Source organism: Protopterus annectens, chromosome 6.part0 (assembly GCF_019279795.1).
Source record: "Protopterus annectens isolate FY-2018-M chromosome 6.part0, PAN1.0, whole genome shotgun sequence".
In the NCBI taxonomy this organism is placed as follows: Eukaryota; Metazoa; Chordata; order Ceratodontiformes; family Protopteridae; genus Protopterus; species Protopterus annectens.
In genome coordinates, this window is record NC_056737.1 from 1,918,361,998 (window position 1) to 1,918,378,100 (window position 16,103).

Sequence of the window (16,103 nt, forward strand, 5' to 3'; positions counted from 1 at the left end):
TAAAATAAATCAAAAAGCAATATGAAGTATTTTGGTTTGTGTAGGGTTAGCCACATGAACGCTTATAAGATGACTATAATATTTATTAAACTGTTTATATTCTGATTGTATAGCATAACCTTATGAGCTTAAATATGAAGTTTAGGTACAGTTATATGTATCTAATTGTAATTCGTATATATGCTTTTTACACTAAATGTTGATGTACTGTATAAAATTATTGTTTTTATATCTATAAATATATATATTTTTATCGCTATATTTAGTCACAAGTCTTATATAAGGATACATTATTGTAAACGATGCACGTTACTCTATGCATAATACATTTTTAATATATGTTTCAACATGTATAAAAATTGGTTATGTAAAAAAGGTTTTTAAAACGTTTTTAAAATGTTATTAGTAGAGTTGTTTTAACTGAATAGCCATGGAGTCTTTAAATATTGTAATTGAATAAGTGGTTTTCATTATGCAAAAAGTAATTGATGGTAGATATATAAATATATATATATATATATATATATATATATATATATATATATATAGGAGGTTTTATTTTGTAAATCTTGTCTGATGAAGTTGGGGTATTAGCCCCTTCGAAAGCGCTTACAATTAAAGGTTTGGTTTATAAGCGGCTCGTGTTAAGTGTCAGTATTTCCGCTATCGCTTTTTCTTGTTTTTCAACACTCACTCACTCACACATGCTCTCGCCAGTCTCAAACACACATACAAATTGCACGGTGAATTTCAGGTTTTTTTTTCTGCAGTCAACTCATATGATGATTTTGGTACTGCACTGGAAAAAAACGCAAGATAGTGAAATGCTGGAAGCCTCCTGGTGCTTTCAACCGCTGTAAAACATTTAAAATAATGAATACAAATGCAGCAGGAGGCACCTTTTATTATAATTATATGGAAATGATAGGAAGAACAAGCATGACATGTCTGTGCAGATCCCAGCTGAGATTACTTATACCTGGGATCAAAATGCAGAGACGCGATTAGATGGTACTGCCATGTGGGCTGTATGTCTAACTGCAAACTGAACGTACAGAGAAAAGTAGCCGTCCAACTGTCATGATGTTGTTTCTGAATAAAAACTATTTTAAACATTTATAAGATTTAAAATGCAATAGTACTACAAATACATTAAAGTTGAAAAGGCTTCAATTATAAGCAAATGGCAAACTGGAAGGGTGTTGGAATGGCTATAAAGCAGCTGTTTGTGTCAAAGAAATCAAGTGCAAAGCAAAGGGATACAGCCACATGTCACATACTAAGGCATGCATATAATTAAGTTTGAGGTGTGTGCCTATATCAGTTTTTTTAGGTCCAATAGCTTAAAGATACTGACAACCACACATCATAGGAGTACAAGGAACTCCCCTGTTAAGACAAGCATGCTCGTGTAGGCTACATAGCAACTCAGTTTTCATGTCTAGTATGCTCACGTAGGAAGCAGTGTTAAACCACTTTGTAGTAACTAAACTGCAAATAAACCTTTCTGACAAAGCAAAAAGCAGTCATAATCGGCAAAAGTCTTCTAAACTCACTAATGTGTAAGGTGATTTAAAAAGCTGTTGCTGGTTTTGTATCAGTTGGAAACCCAACAATGCTTTCCTGACTTAAGACAACGGATTATAAAATATAATGCAAAACAATACTTCACACCCAAGAATAATGCATATATTGCCAGTATTTTTGTTCTCACTACTAAAAACTGTTAATGTTCCATAATTTTTTTAAAGGCCATCTTTACTTAAGCCATTTACATTGAACAGCACACATCTGGAATGCATAAAAACTAATCATCATGACATTTCCCAAGTACACTTACACGGCTGTGGATTAGATGATTTATCTTATTTTATCTTTAGAATCGAGCACTTCCTTTGTAGAATGATGCTTTAGGAGACGGCCTGAAACAGGTCTGATATTTTGTGGTGGGTAAGCCTCACAGAACACCATAGTTTTTCATTATGCTTTCATGGAGGGTTCAACAAAACAAGATGTCGTATACCCTGCTCCTACACTGTTTCCCAAATTACACAGTGATTCCACTGGACAACTTAAATGGTCAATAATGGTGCTATTTAACACTAATATCTGACCTCACACCTACTCAATCCAGAAAATGGGAAAGCTGCCCTACATGAGAAAGGTGACACTGCTTTTCTATGTAAAAATAACACCTTAGTACCAAGATACTACTTATACATATTCAGATATTTTTTAAGGAAAATTTCAATTTCTATTTCTTACCGTCCTTGTTCAGCAATCTGTCCATCCTTGAGTACCATAATGAGGTCTGCATTAATTATAGTTGACAGTCTATGGAGCAGGTGAGAAAAAAGAAAGAAGAAACATATTAAATCAACTGCTGGACATGTGAAAATGCAAAAGATATACTCAGTTCCATAAACAAACCACTTTTTTTTTGCTTATTTATACCTGATAACCCAGAAGTGCTTTGCCTGTGTTGGTTTTAATCCATTCATTCTACATAATATGCTGACTGTAAGGTTGTGTCACAGTCATTATAAAGGTAACCATCAAAAGGGCTTTTCTTTAGCCCTATTACTTCCCTTGAAAATCCGCAGTAGTGGTGCTGCGGGTAGCGTTGTCGCCTCACAGCAAGACGTTGTCCCGTTCGATTCTCAGCTAGAGCGTCTTCTGTGCGGAGGCATGCGTGAATGGGTGTGCCTTCGTTGAAGGTTGTGCGTCAGGGCTGGTAACTCGGCACGTAAAAATCCTCTGTGAAACATTAGCTGACCAGAGTTCCGCTGTGGCGACCCCTAACCGGGATAAGCCGAAAGACACAACTTCCCTTGCATGTGATAATATGCATCCAGCGAGTGGAAATGCAATATGGCTTTATGAAGGTATGTACTGCTTTTGCAGATGACAAACTCCTCAGGAGGGTTGGAACCCTTGCAAGCAAGAATCTCCAGCCCCCCCCCAGTCTCCATGGAAAAATCACACTTGCAGTACACATACCTGACATGTTTCCAACCCTCATCCCAAAGAAAGGTAAACATGCGATTGCATTGTCACACCTCCTCTTTCTCAGATGGCTCCTCTAGTAGCTGGACTAATCCTCAAACCTAAGAAAATCTGTGTCACAGTCATAGCTTTTCCATCTATGACATAAGCAGAGTGACAAATGAAACAGTCTGCTAGCAGTCTGTTACTGGGATCATCCTTAGAATTTTAATGATGATTACAGTCACATGCAATTCTTAACCTGTAAGACTTAAAAGCCAGAAGCAACAATTATGACATTTAAACTGTAGATACTGGCAGACCCCCAAATGACAGAAAGCTGCTGTACCCAAACAACTTGTAAAACTGAGGCATCCCATACTTGTAGTTCACTGAACTGCCTGAAGTTGAGTAGTGCAGGAGAGAGAGGTGGGGAAAGCACAGTATGACACATACTTCTCCTTTCCTAGGAATAGAACCTGAAGATTCTCAAATATATTCAGCTGAATAGGGCCCAAGAGCAGTGTACAGCAGATGAATGACAGAAAAAGGGTGTGGCGGATCTGGCTGGTTTATTGATGCAGCCACTGGAGTTTTTGCCCACAGAGTCACAGTTCAGCATTTGGAGAAATGACCCAGTGCTGGATGCCCAGCTGAGAAGAGTGGTAGTGACATGTCAGTGGCTAGTCACCTTCCTCAGTAAGGGTATGACCTATTCTCAGTGATACTGGGAAACTTGAGCAATGACTGCAGGTCAGGCATTGCATCCACAGTATTCATGCCTCTATGTGAGTGGGTGACCAAAACCTACAAAAAAGTGTCTCTGTTCTTCACAGGGCACCTCCGTATGACACTGCTTGGCATCACATCCTCATTTGTTCCTTCCCAGGAGGATTCTGTATACTAAACGTAGGTGAGAGCTCCTTCCTTACCTGCTACCAAGATTTTCTTGGATGGAACAAAAACAAGTAGATTTCATCATCAGACATCAGCTGTGTTGGATAGGCAATATGGAAGCAGGAGGATGGCTGTAGGAAGTACTGATTTTAAGAAGCTCTCATGGATTGGATAGGTGGGCCAACAATACTTAAAAATAGTAACAATGCACACTGAAGTCTTTAGTACTCTTACAAACGCAGCATTTTATGACTACAGTCCATAATGTTTATGTGCAATTAAATATAGGTAAAAATAACTGCAGGGGGTGGCAGTTTTCAAAACTTGGAAGGGTCATTCAGCAAGGTACTGCCAAGATAAAAAAAAATAAATAAAAGATGAAAATTTTCCATAAAGCTGTTGTACTGATTTTTTTTTTTCAATTAAAGTGCACTCAAAGCTAACATGAATATATTACAAAAGGTACCAACAATAGCACAATGAAATAAAAAGGGGAAAAAAATCTATGACTGTGCCCTTTTCTAGGTTACCTGCCCAGAAGATTATTTTTACGTGTAAATGAACTTTGCACTAATGGTCTCTGCTCCAAATTGACAGCTTCACTACTTGCTAATATGCCACTTGCTTACCCTTTTAATCGGGATTCAAAAATCTTCTACTTTAACAGTAAACATTGAACTTACTGACCACTTTTATGCTAAGTCAGTTACTGGGCATTTTACCTTCAGGTAAATGTTCTAAACTAAAATACAAACAGAAACTGTGAAATACCATCAAACACTTTCTAAGCACCTATTGCACTAAATGTAAGAAACCTTCCATCAGGTAAGAGGGTGTGACAAGCAGCTGCTTTTTCAGTCATCGTCCACTGGGTCCTGTAGCTTGCCCATATGGCTGCATTAATCAAAAAAATCCTGGTCTTCCATACTCAGACAGGAAGAAAAATATATAAAAACTGCTCTAATAAACAAACTGCCCATTTGTACATCATACACTGCAGCATTGCTTTTCAATGGCTGTGATATAGCTTTGAGTTAGTTGGGCTAAATTTCCTAAGTCTCTGGCAACCTAAAATAGCCTGAAAAGCTAGCTAAAGTGACAGGAAGTAAATCCTAAAATAACCACAAAGAAAGGAGCCCCTGCTGCTGACCGAAAACTCCAAAATAAAGTTTATTAAGGCTAAGCACTTTCGTTCCACATTAGTAAAGGCACTTAATCAGACCTAAAAAATCAAACCCCTAACTCCAATTAAACAGTATAAAGTACCAACACATGATCAAATGCTTTCTAATCATCAACAAGTAGCATTTAAAACAATGACAAAAAACAATGACGGGTGACAGATAAAATATAAAAGATGACCACTTGAAATTATTATGACAAAAATGTTATGTCCATAATAAATATTAATAACTGCATTTGAGATATAAAGGGAATAAATATGTGTTAAAAAAAGGAAATGAATAAAAGTTAAAAGTCAACTCTGGTATCCCTTAACCATTGCAGAGTTTCCATTTTAAAACAGAACTTATGGAACAATATTCATTTAGACCTGGGGGATTAGAAGCATTCCACCTTAATTGCCATTTTAACTCACTTCCCTCAAGATGTTCCTTCATAAAAAAAACCCTACTGTCCTGTACTACTTGTTCTATAAATACAAATTCAGACTTAAGCCATAGTTAGCTTTGATATGCCTGCTAAGTGTTTTAGTTATTTTACCTATCCTGATATCTAGTAAGTTCTCATAAATCTTTTCTTTCAATCTCCTCAGCGTTTGCTCCCAAGTAAACTGCTGGGGAGTGGATGCAGTTAGCCACATAAATTACCCGTTTCGAATCACAATTAAAATTACCTCTAATGTAATACTTTTGGTTATGCATAACAAAATAATCTGCTCTCTTAACACTGGGACATTATGTAGACCTCCCACATTTAAACACACCCACTTTATTGAAACTATAAAGTTACACAAATTGTGTTCTTTAATTAATTATTTTTTTGCTTCCAATAATTCCTTAAAAGAATTGTCCTTTTTTTATACACTATAAGTGGTCTCTCCCCTACTTTATCTACCAGTGTTTTGTCAGTCCTTAACGAATTCCAGTTTCTGCATAAACTAGATATCAAAACCTTACTATCCAAACTGCAAGTAATAAAAAGTTTCTTATTATTAATCCTGAAGTTGTTTGTAACATTGCTATTCCAAGGGGAACGATAATCAATGGCATTTAACTATATATTGTTATTAATCCCACTACCTAAAAGTGGACTTTAAATGCTATTGGTCGTTTTATTCCAAACTTCATTTTTAATCTCCATCAACAGATTTTTTTGGATCTCCCCTATAAATAAAATCATCCAATAAAATTTTGCATTCATTTGTAAAGGCCTCAAAATAAAAAATAAAACATCCTGGCCAATCTAACAAGTTGGCCCTCAACTACGGCCTTTTTTGGTGCGGGGAATGCCAACTTGTAAAATATAAATAGGAATTTGAAAATGTAGGTTTCCTGTGAATATTAGAGATACATCTCCCCTCACTTATGTCTTTAATTAGTTATAGATCCAGATAAACAATCTTGTCCACACTGGATGAATGAGTGAATTTTAAAAATTCTACAGTGTTGTTAATGTAACTTATTAACTATTCCAATTTTCCACCTGTATCTCTCCATAAAATAAAAATATCATCTAATTAGTGGGTGTAAAATTCCCACAAGTCCTTAAAACCACTGTTAAAGACATAGTGGTCCTCCCAATGAGCCACTACTAGATTTGCAAAGGAGAGGGCTCACGCCACACCCATGGCTACTCCCGTAGTCTGTTTAAAAATTTGTCCTTCAAAATAAATGAAATTTTTTTTTAGCACAGCTTCCATTAGTGCTACAGCTACATTAATTTTATCTTGTTCCAACACACCTTAGGACAAAAGCTGCTCCTCAAACCTGCTCAATCTCACACCATGCGGGATGACCGAATACAAATTCCGTTCATCAATGGCAACAAAAATAAAATGTTCACTATATGTTAATTCATTAAGGCTAAATAAAAACTGCAATGAGTTCCTACAAACATGTTTGAATCTACCCAAACTTTCCTTCAAAATCATATATAAATATTTAGTAATAAAAAAGGTTTTAGAACTTGTTGCGTCCACAACAGGCATTAATGGTGGATTATTAAAGGATTTGTGTAATTTTGGGATACCAAAAATAGTTGCTAAAACAGGTTAGTCATTAAACATATACTCAAATTCTTTGACAACAATCTGACCCTGGAAGTCACTTGACCAGACAATGCTCCTGGGTCACCCCCTGAAAAGGGATAGTTTCAACCGGTGGTTTTATCTGGTTATGGAAAAAATAAAAATAAAAACAGGTATCAATTCTACACTGAAGCAGAGGCACAAACTAAAGCTGGAAAGACAGGTTCCTTGGACTCGGAATGCAACCAGGTACATCTTCCATGATTAAAACAATGAATCTTAACATCAGAATTATTATTGGAGGGAAGAAAAGCATCCTGTGATGCACAGTGGGGCTTCATCCATTCTTGCTTTATTTAAGAGGAGAAGGAAATCTATTCCTGTAGACTGCCATGGTGTGTTTGCTGTAATGAGAAGAAAAAGTCCACTGATACAGTATCATCATCAGTCTGGCACTGGGGACAGACTGTATGGCAGTAACTATCAGAGCAAAGATTTTGAGGCAACTGCTGCCTGAAGTGTGGAAATTGGAGGTCAGTGTCTATCAGCTCTGAACAAACATTTTTTTAAACATCTTTACTGAATTAAAATAGGCAAAGTTACATTTACATAAAAAGGTAAATCATATTAACTTGTTCACAGTTACAAACATTATAGATCACATATATTCTTTTGTACAACATAATGAATTCAATATTATATAAATTGGTCAGTTCCTACCTTCCCTTAAATGCCATTCCTCATCCAAAACATTTTTCTGTATTGTACAGTTCCTACAATTTCTATTTTCTCTATGTAATTTGCCCCAATCCTTTTCAAAAGATTCCATTTCCAATTCTCTCAACTTTGTTACAACATTCACTACTTTAAATATGGTTGGTTTAAACTTTATTTCCATTTTCTAGTAATCCATTCGCTCACCCAGTATTTCTGACATAGCACTCTGGAGGGAATTTTTAAATCTCCCAGTGCATTACACTCTCAAAATAAATGTTCTCAGTTACCTCTTTCTTCCCAATCACATCTCCAACATTTGCTATCTACCCAAGGAAAATTTCTTTGGAGTACAAAAATACCTAAGTTAATACTTCCAGGCAAAAATCCTAAACCTAACACCAACACAACTATGAAATGAAAAACTGACAAAAAACAAAACCGTGCCACTGATAAAAGAAAGATTTTTAATGACCTAGCACCTCGGCTCACAGCCTTCCAAGAGTAAAAAAAACAAACTCATTCAATAAATACACACTCCAACAATTAAATCAAGGTGCTAATCACCAATTAGAATTAATAACATACTTCCAGTTACATTCCTTATTTAAACCAAACAGTTCCAATGTGTTATATTTTAAGATAAACAAAGTTTCCTAAAAATCCTAAACCTTCTACACTTGTTGCATATTCAGGAACCATACATGTGTCCTCCCATTGTTTCTCAGTGAATTGCTTATCCAATTTCTCTTTCCAATCTTTTCTAACCTCTTCTGATTGATCTGAATAGTTACTGTGCATTATACAATGGCAGCTCATTAACTTTCAAAAACGTGTACGCTGACTGGTCAGCTCAACGAATGTGCCCATTATAAATCGAACATATACCAATAGAAAAAATTCCAATCTCCTCTATTAATATATGCTAAGGCTTTGCAGTTTTCTTGAGCTAAGAGATGCATATGCATGGAGGTTAAAGCAAATACAAGGAAAATCAGTTACGTTTCTATAGTTTTACATAACATACCTGATTTTCCTTGTATTTTTGCCCTGTCTCTCTCATACCTCTAAACTGTCTGGATTTCAGTTTTTTTTTTCCTTTAAAAAAAAAAAAGCAATGGCGATCTTCCTTTCGCCTTTGCCTGCTTTCCAAAGCACTGATGTACTATGTAAGCATGAGAATGCAACATACATGTGTAGCACATCAACAAAGTGTCAGAATGTGGAAACAATGTGGAAGAACACCTCAGCATCTTTATGCAAAGACATTTCAGAAAAGTAAGTAATTTCTTTCTTGAACAATGTCATTGTATTATAGCAATAATCGACTCCTGGGTGTGGTGCACTGTAAATTTAGTTCACAAAAAACATTACTGCAAACACTAAAAAAATAAGAAAACAAAAAAACAAAGTGCCCCAAGCTTTGCTATAGTTTCATCAATTTATTCCAATAACAAGTAAAAACATACCATAAAACAACGCTCCGTTCATCAGTAACATTTTTTTTAAGTCCAAGAAAGTTCTCGTAAACACAAAACCACCAGTAATCCAGAATAGTCAGTGTTACTGTTTTTTTAAAAACCACCAGAGCAGTTATTTTAAAAGCAGGCAAAAATAAGCTGTAGTGCTCTTAAGTACAAAGTCTGGAGCGGTTCTTGTAAAAACAAAGAGTCAGTAACCAAAAAAGGTTTAAATCCAAGGGAGCCCGCAGGATTTTTTGCAGGGGGGTGCAAACCCAGAGCCCCACCCACATAGCTCACCCCGCCCCCTGCCAACACAGCCCCGCCCAAGTCCACCCACCCCAAGCCCCGCCCACACAGCCATTCCAGTGTCCCATTACTTGGCTATTTCTCCCCATTTACTGTAGACACTGTTCAAATCTGTGTGCATACTGTTTTATGCTTTAGTTCTACAATGATTACAGGCAGTTGGATTTAATTTACAACTTTTATTTCAAACATTATAGCCCAAACACTGAGACATTTACTAAACCTAAACAAAGCAATAGTCTTACAATGAAAACAGACTTGGCATTAAAGCTTCTCTACTTTTGAAACTCACATTCAATGAAACAGCATTGAAACCCACATTCAAAGAAAATGCATCTGGCCAGTGGCAGGTTATTTACCTTTGAACTGTTTTCAAGCAATAGGCTCCTTGCACACCGTTAGGGCCATGCAAAAGTTATTAGATTTACCTGATTGAATTGCCTGTTGCCATCAAAGAATAAATTGCCTATGTTAAATTAAAAAATGGTAAGCTGGTATATTGCAATAGAAAATGGATGACAAGCTGAAAACAGGTTCATAGTTATTAGGCATCTCATCCAAAGGAGGGCATCCTGAGGACTGCAGCATACAAATGTATATGCTGTAGGAATAGAACCTCAAGCCTTTACATTAAGATGCAAGTATTCTACTTGTGGTGCTACTAACATAGCTTTAAAACGTTATACCACAATAGAGATACCATTTGCTAAACAAAACAGTTGCACATTGTAAATAGACTTGGCATGAGCAGCAGTGGACTTAGCTTCCTTAAAACTCACAGTTCCTTGAAAATGCACTTGAAAATTCCACCTGTTAACTTGGGCATTTCACTTTCTCACAAACATACCACACCCTCAAGGCCTCAACCTTAGTGCAAGAAATCTGGACAAAGCCTAAAATAAATAGGGACAGATTATAAATATGGCTCTCAGAAACTTAGAAAATTACAAGAGTAACAGGATTTGTGTTGGTATGCATTTTTCTAAATGACATCTAAAACTGAAATGTCTCATTTAGCAACTTCAATCCTTTTAGGAGGAATATGGGGCAAAAATCTGACAGCTGAGGGTATGCTACCTCCTCTAATACACACACCAAATAATTCTGGTCAGACAAATTAGTTCTGGGAAGGTTGCACTGAACGGCACCGTGCTTGAGCTGAAGTGGGTGAAATCCTGGTAGCCAGTGATAACTGATCTCAGCATTGTGGAGCATTAAAGCATTTTTAGCAGAGCATTGTTTCATCACTACCTATTGTGTTTGCACATAAGCTGTAGTTATTTTAAACATTTGCCTTTTTTGATTACTACAGAGGACATTTACCCACCAGAGCTATTGTGTTTTGACTTCAGTGTGGAGCTAGTTGTTGCATGGCTTGGCTTTTAAATAAGGTAGCAATGCTTATTTACCATATACCATTAAAGCCACCCTGACCCAACTACAACTGTACTAACACACAGACACTGCTATAAGACACTGGTCTGCAATAAAATGTAATGAGCTTCTGAAAATACTGTAATCCTGTCCTTTTATTACAATGACTATAAAATACTTCGAAATAAGGTAAAAAAGCTCATAATCTTAGACCGACAAAACTACTTTTCCACACTTCAAAATAATAAAATCAAACCCTCAGAAATTTTGGAAAGGTATCTCTACTCTACTTAACCCCAGCAAACCAGATACCCCTACCCCAGACCCAATCGCTCCTGAACAAGACTTGGCTACCCAATTTAACTCTTTTCATTGAATCTATTTCCAAATTAACACCATCTTTCTCTAAGACCACTACACTGCTACTACTTCCTCATTCCCATCTACTAACTCCCATCCCTCCACTCCTCCTACTACTTCATCAGCTTCATCTGCCCCTAATTCTCCCTCTTCACACTCCTTTTTTCTCATTTAAACCTATACCCAACTTCTACTATAAAGAAATTCCTTATGAAACTGAAGCCATGCACCAATGCTCCTGATAACATCCCTTCTTACTTTCTTGGCAAAGCTGCTGAAGCAATCGCACCCTATTAGCATTTTAATCAACTGCTCTATCCAAGAATGTATAGTACCCCAAGTCTGGAAAAGGGCCTTTATCATACCTCTACATAAAAGGTGGCAACAACAACAATGTTACTAATTTCCACCCCATCGCTATTCTGTCCCCCATCTCTAAACTCCTAGAAAAGTGTATCCAACTACAACTCCTTCCACATCTCTTAGATAATCACCTACTAACTCCCACACATGGAGTCAGACAACATCATAGCATTATGACCGCCTTCCTCTCCTTCCTTGAAACTGTAAATAAAGCCCGCGACTCTGGCCAAATTGTTTCTACCCTACTACTCGACCTCTCTAAGGCCTTTGACACACTCTCACAGCCTGCTACTAACTAAACTTTACCCATCTCCCTCCTCCTTGGAACTGGTTCTCCAGCTACTTATCTAACAGATCTCAAGCAGTCAAATGGAAAAAGGCCACCTCCTCATTTCTAAATACTCCTACTGGGGTACCCCAGGGCTCTATACGAGTCCCCTTCTCTTAAATATATTTATAAATGATTTCAACTCTATCCCATTCTCAGACATCATCCAATATGCCGATGATTTTGCTATTATCTGCTGCCACCTCTATCCCTCACTCCTAAAACTGACTCAAGATGCTTTTACAACAACTGAGCAATGGATGAAAAGGAATCACCTAGCACTCAGTGCCTCTAAAACCAAATTAATGTTATTCATCCTCTAAGGCAACTTCTTTCAATATAAAGACATTCCACATCTCTAGACAAAATAATCTACCCTGGAACTGGTGTCAGAGACCAAGTTACTTGGGGTCCAAATTGATACCAGCTCAAATTCAACTCCCACCTACAGTTAAATATCAAGAAAACCCGTATGCTTTACCGACAAAATCATTACCTTACACCTGCTACCAAAATCACCCTCTACCTCATTTCTTATCCTCTCCTTCTCTATGGAGCTCCACTCCTAACTAATCTACAGACCTCCAACACAACTTTCCTCTTGCTACAACAAAATTGCCAAGTTCGCTACCAACCACAAGTCCTCCACCCACCACTGTTCCTCTCTCCAAAACTAAAATGGCTAGAGCTACCCAGTTCTCACATATACTCAACTAAATCTTGCACATAAGCTCATTTTCAACCCCTCCCTTTGTCCCTCCCTTTCATCAGCCTTTAAAATGCACCTTCCTGCAAGAGTATCAAGATCCAACAATCAAAATCTATTAGAAGTATATAAGCCAACTTGTCCCCCAGGCAATTTCAGTGCTTTTGTGCTAAATTTCCCTTTAGTCTGTATTACCTATTAATTTCATCACTAGATTGTACTCGCTCTAGTTGTATTATTTTCAAATTGTTATTTCTTGTATGATTAACTTCTGTGTAATTGTATAATTTGTATATCTATTAATAACCTACTTAGTTTTGGAGCTTTTCTCCCCAGGACTCCATTGAAAACGGGTTAATTTGGCCCAATGGACTATCCTGGCAAACCAACTGCAAATAAAATAAATAAAACTGTCATATGCATTTCAATACCCAAGGCTTATACATTATCTAGTCATGTACATATTCTCTGCATGGCAACAACGAAAAGGCTTTCAATGCTGGTAATTCTTTAACAATATACTTGCTAAAGCTTACTTGCATCTTACAATCTCCGACAAGCTTACCTGATGTTCATTAAACCATGGCTACTTAGAGCAACAGGGCACTGTGACAGCATACAGTTCCAGAATAAGAAGCATAAATCAACAGTACAAAAATCTGATAGAAAACCAGAACATTTTGCAAAATCAAGGACAGATGAAAAGCCACGGTCGTATTTGTGATCTACTTTGGATGGGGGAATACTCTGCACATTTACACTGCATAACTGCTTCTTGCCTTCCATGGACACATCCAGAGCCACTACAATGGGGAGAGTGGGGTGCAATAAGTATGTCACAATTTGAAATGTCTCTGGCTGACAGTGATGGCTCTGACACTCATGCCTCTCAACTTCAGAGCAAGAAATCTGGACAAAGCCATACATAGAACTAGAAGTGTGACAAGCCTAAAATAAGGCCAATTTTTAAATATTGCTCTTATAACTTAAATAGAACAGGTAGATCTTGCATTAGTACAAGTTTTCTGAAGGGTATGAAATCTGAAACTCAAATGTCTGCCATTATTTTCTAACTTCAATCTTTAATGACTTGCCACTAATTTGCCAGAAAACACAATTTTATGAAAACGGACCAAAATGTGATGCAAAATACCTGTCAAAAGGGACACCTTTTAATATTAACAGTTAACTTGAAACAGCTAACAAAATAAAAGCATCCACATGCATTTCTGAAATAGAGGTAATCTATAAGTGATCATTACAGTTATATATAATTGTAAACCCTCCACATTTTCTTCCAAAATTGCCATTTTGGAGGAGGGATTATTAGGGAGAGCAGCATTTTGAGCCAGAATTGGGGACAATTGAGATGTTTGGATATTCCTAATCTACAAAGTGATTTGCACGCACCTCTCAACCTCTTAATGCAGGAAATCTGAACAAGGCCAAATATATTGGGGAACATACAAACACTACTAAAAATTGCTCTTGTATAAACGTGAAGACAGTCTTGCATTAGCATGCATTTTTCTGAAGGTTATGACATCTGAAACTCAATGTCTGTCATTTAATGGCTTCATTCCTAAATAATTTGCTAGAAAATCACATATTTGAGAACAAACCAAAAATAAGCAGCAAATATCTATTCATTCTGCAAAGATATGGACAACTGAGAGGTATAGTTCAACCGGGCTGTCTGAGCTTGCTACCCTCACAAAATCATGGTCAAATGGAGCCTCCCCTGCAGCCATTCCAATGTCCCATTTATCATAAACACTAATGTGCATACTGCTTTACTTCTCGATGATTTAGGATTTCATTTGAAAGTTTTATTTTGCATTTTACAGCACAAACCCTAATACATATCTGTTAAAGCAATGCAGTCTCACAATGAAAATAGACCAACATTAAAACGTCTCTGCTCTTGAAACTCGCATGCATTGAAACAGCACTGAAACCCACTTTACATTTTGCCAGTGGCAAATATTAACTCTGGGCTGTCTACAAAATCATAGGCCCCTCGAACATAACATACACATGCTCTTCGATACACCTGCCTGACTGTATTACATTATATTCCTTGTACAATACAGTACAGTTGTTAGAGGGCATTTTAAATTTATTGTTTTGAACATTTTTCCAGTAAACAAAAAAACAAAAAGCATCCACTAATGACAAAACTGCCCAATTCAGAACATTTCCATCATAAAAAGTCTACTCAAGTCCACCAGTATCAGTAAAAAAATATACACAATCTCTGAAGTACTAAACTCCACATTGAAAAAATTTGTAACTAATAAAGAGGTTGAAAGTGCCTGTTACTCTTGAAGAATAAATTGCTTTTGTTGCATGCAATAAAAATGAAAAGCTAGTAATACCGCAATAGGGAATGGATAGCAAACTGTTAACAGGTTCATAGTTACTAGGTATCTTTGCCAAAAGACTGCAGCATCCACCCCTTTACAACACAATACAGAATCAGCAATGCATTTACCTACTGTGGGAGTAGAACCCACAGCCTTCAGCATCTAAAGCAAGTACATTATCTGTTGTGCTATTAATGCGAGCAGACTAAACACAAGCAGCACTAAACTTTTGCTCCCCTGCAGCTCTCAGCTCCTTGTAAAATCTACTCCGACACCCAGCTGTATCTCTGAACTTTTAAGCACAAGAAATCTGGAAAAAGCCAAAATTTATTGGGGGACAAAAGGCCAAAACCAGGGACACATTTTAAACATTGCTTGTATAATGTTTGAAAGTTGCTAGAATAAAATGCTGCTACCACCATACATTTCACTTCCACGCCTTGAACCCAGGGGACCCCGTGCAAAACAGTCAGAGCAACATACCACTACGCCAAATAAACTGTTTTGTGAAAGAGGAAGACTGAAACTTAAATAGCTACCATTTAGTGAATTCAGTTCTCACCATAGCACAGCTGTCAGCCTCTTAGCACAAAAGACCTGAACAAAGCCAATAATGGGTGACTACTACAACCACCAAACATTCAGTGAATTCAGTTCTCACCGTAGCTCTCAACCTCTTAGCAAATAACACCCGGACAAAGCCAGTAATGGGAGAATATAGCCCCCAAACATATTCAGTGAAATCAGTTCTTACCATAGCTCTCAACATTAGCAAAAAACCTGGATGAAGCCAATAAATACCTGAACAAAGCCAATACTGGGTGAATACAGCCCTCAAACATATTCAGTGAATTCAGTTCTTACCATAACTCTCAACCCTAGCACAAAACCTGGACGAAGCCAATAATGGGGGGAATACAGTCCCAAACACAGGGATACATTTCAAATATCCATCTTGTACACTTAGAAAATTGCTAAAATAAAAGCTTTTGTTAACATACACTTTCTGAAGAATATGAAGTCTGACAAGTGT

At 37.0% G+C, this 16,103-nt stretch overlaps 1 protein-coding gene across 1 annotated transcript in view; it reads right to left on the reverse strand.

The window, feature by feature from the left end:
- ABCB6 (ATP binding cassette subfamily B member 6 (Langereis blood group)) overlaps window positions 1-16,103 on the reverse strand; it is a 1,916,984-nt gene that overhangs the window by 34,981 nt on the left and 1,865,900 nt on the right. Inside the window, exon 19 of the mRNA XM_044075230.1 lies at window positions 2,266-2,334. Coding sequence (XP_043931165.1) covers window positions 2,266-2,334 — 69 coding nt within the window. The remainder of the gene's footprint in view (window positions 1-2,265; window positions 2,335-16,103) is intronic.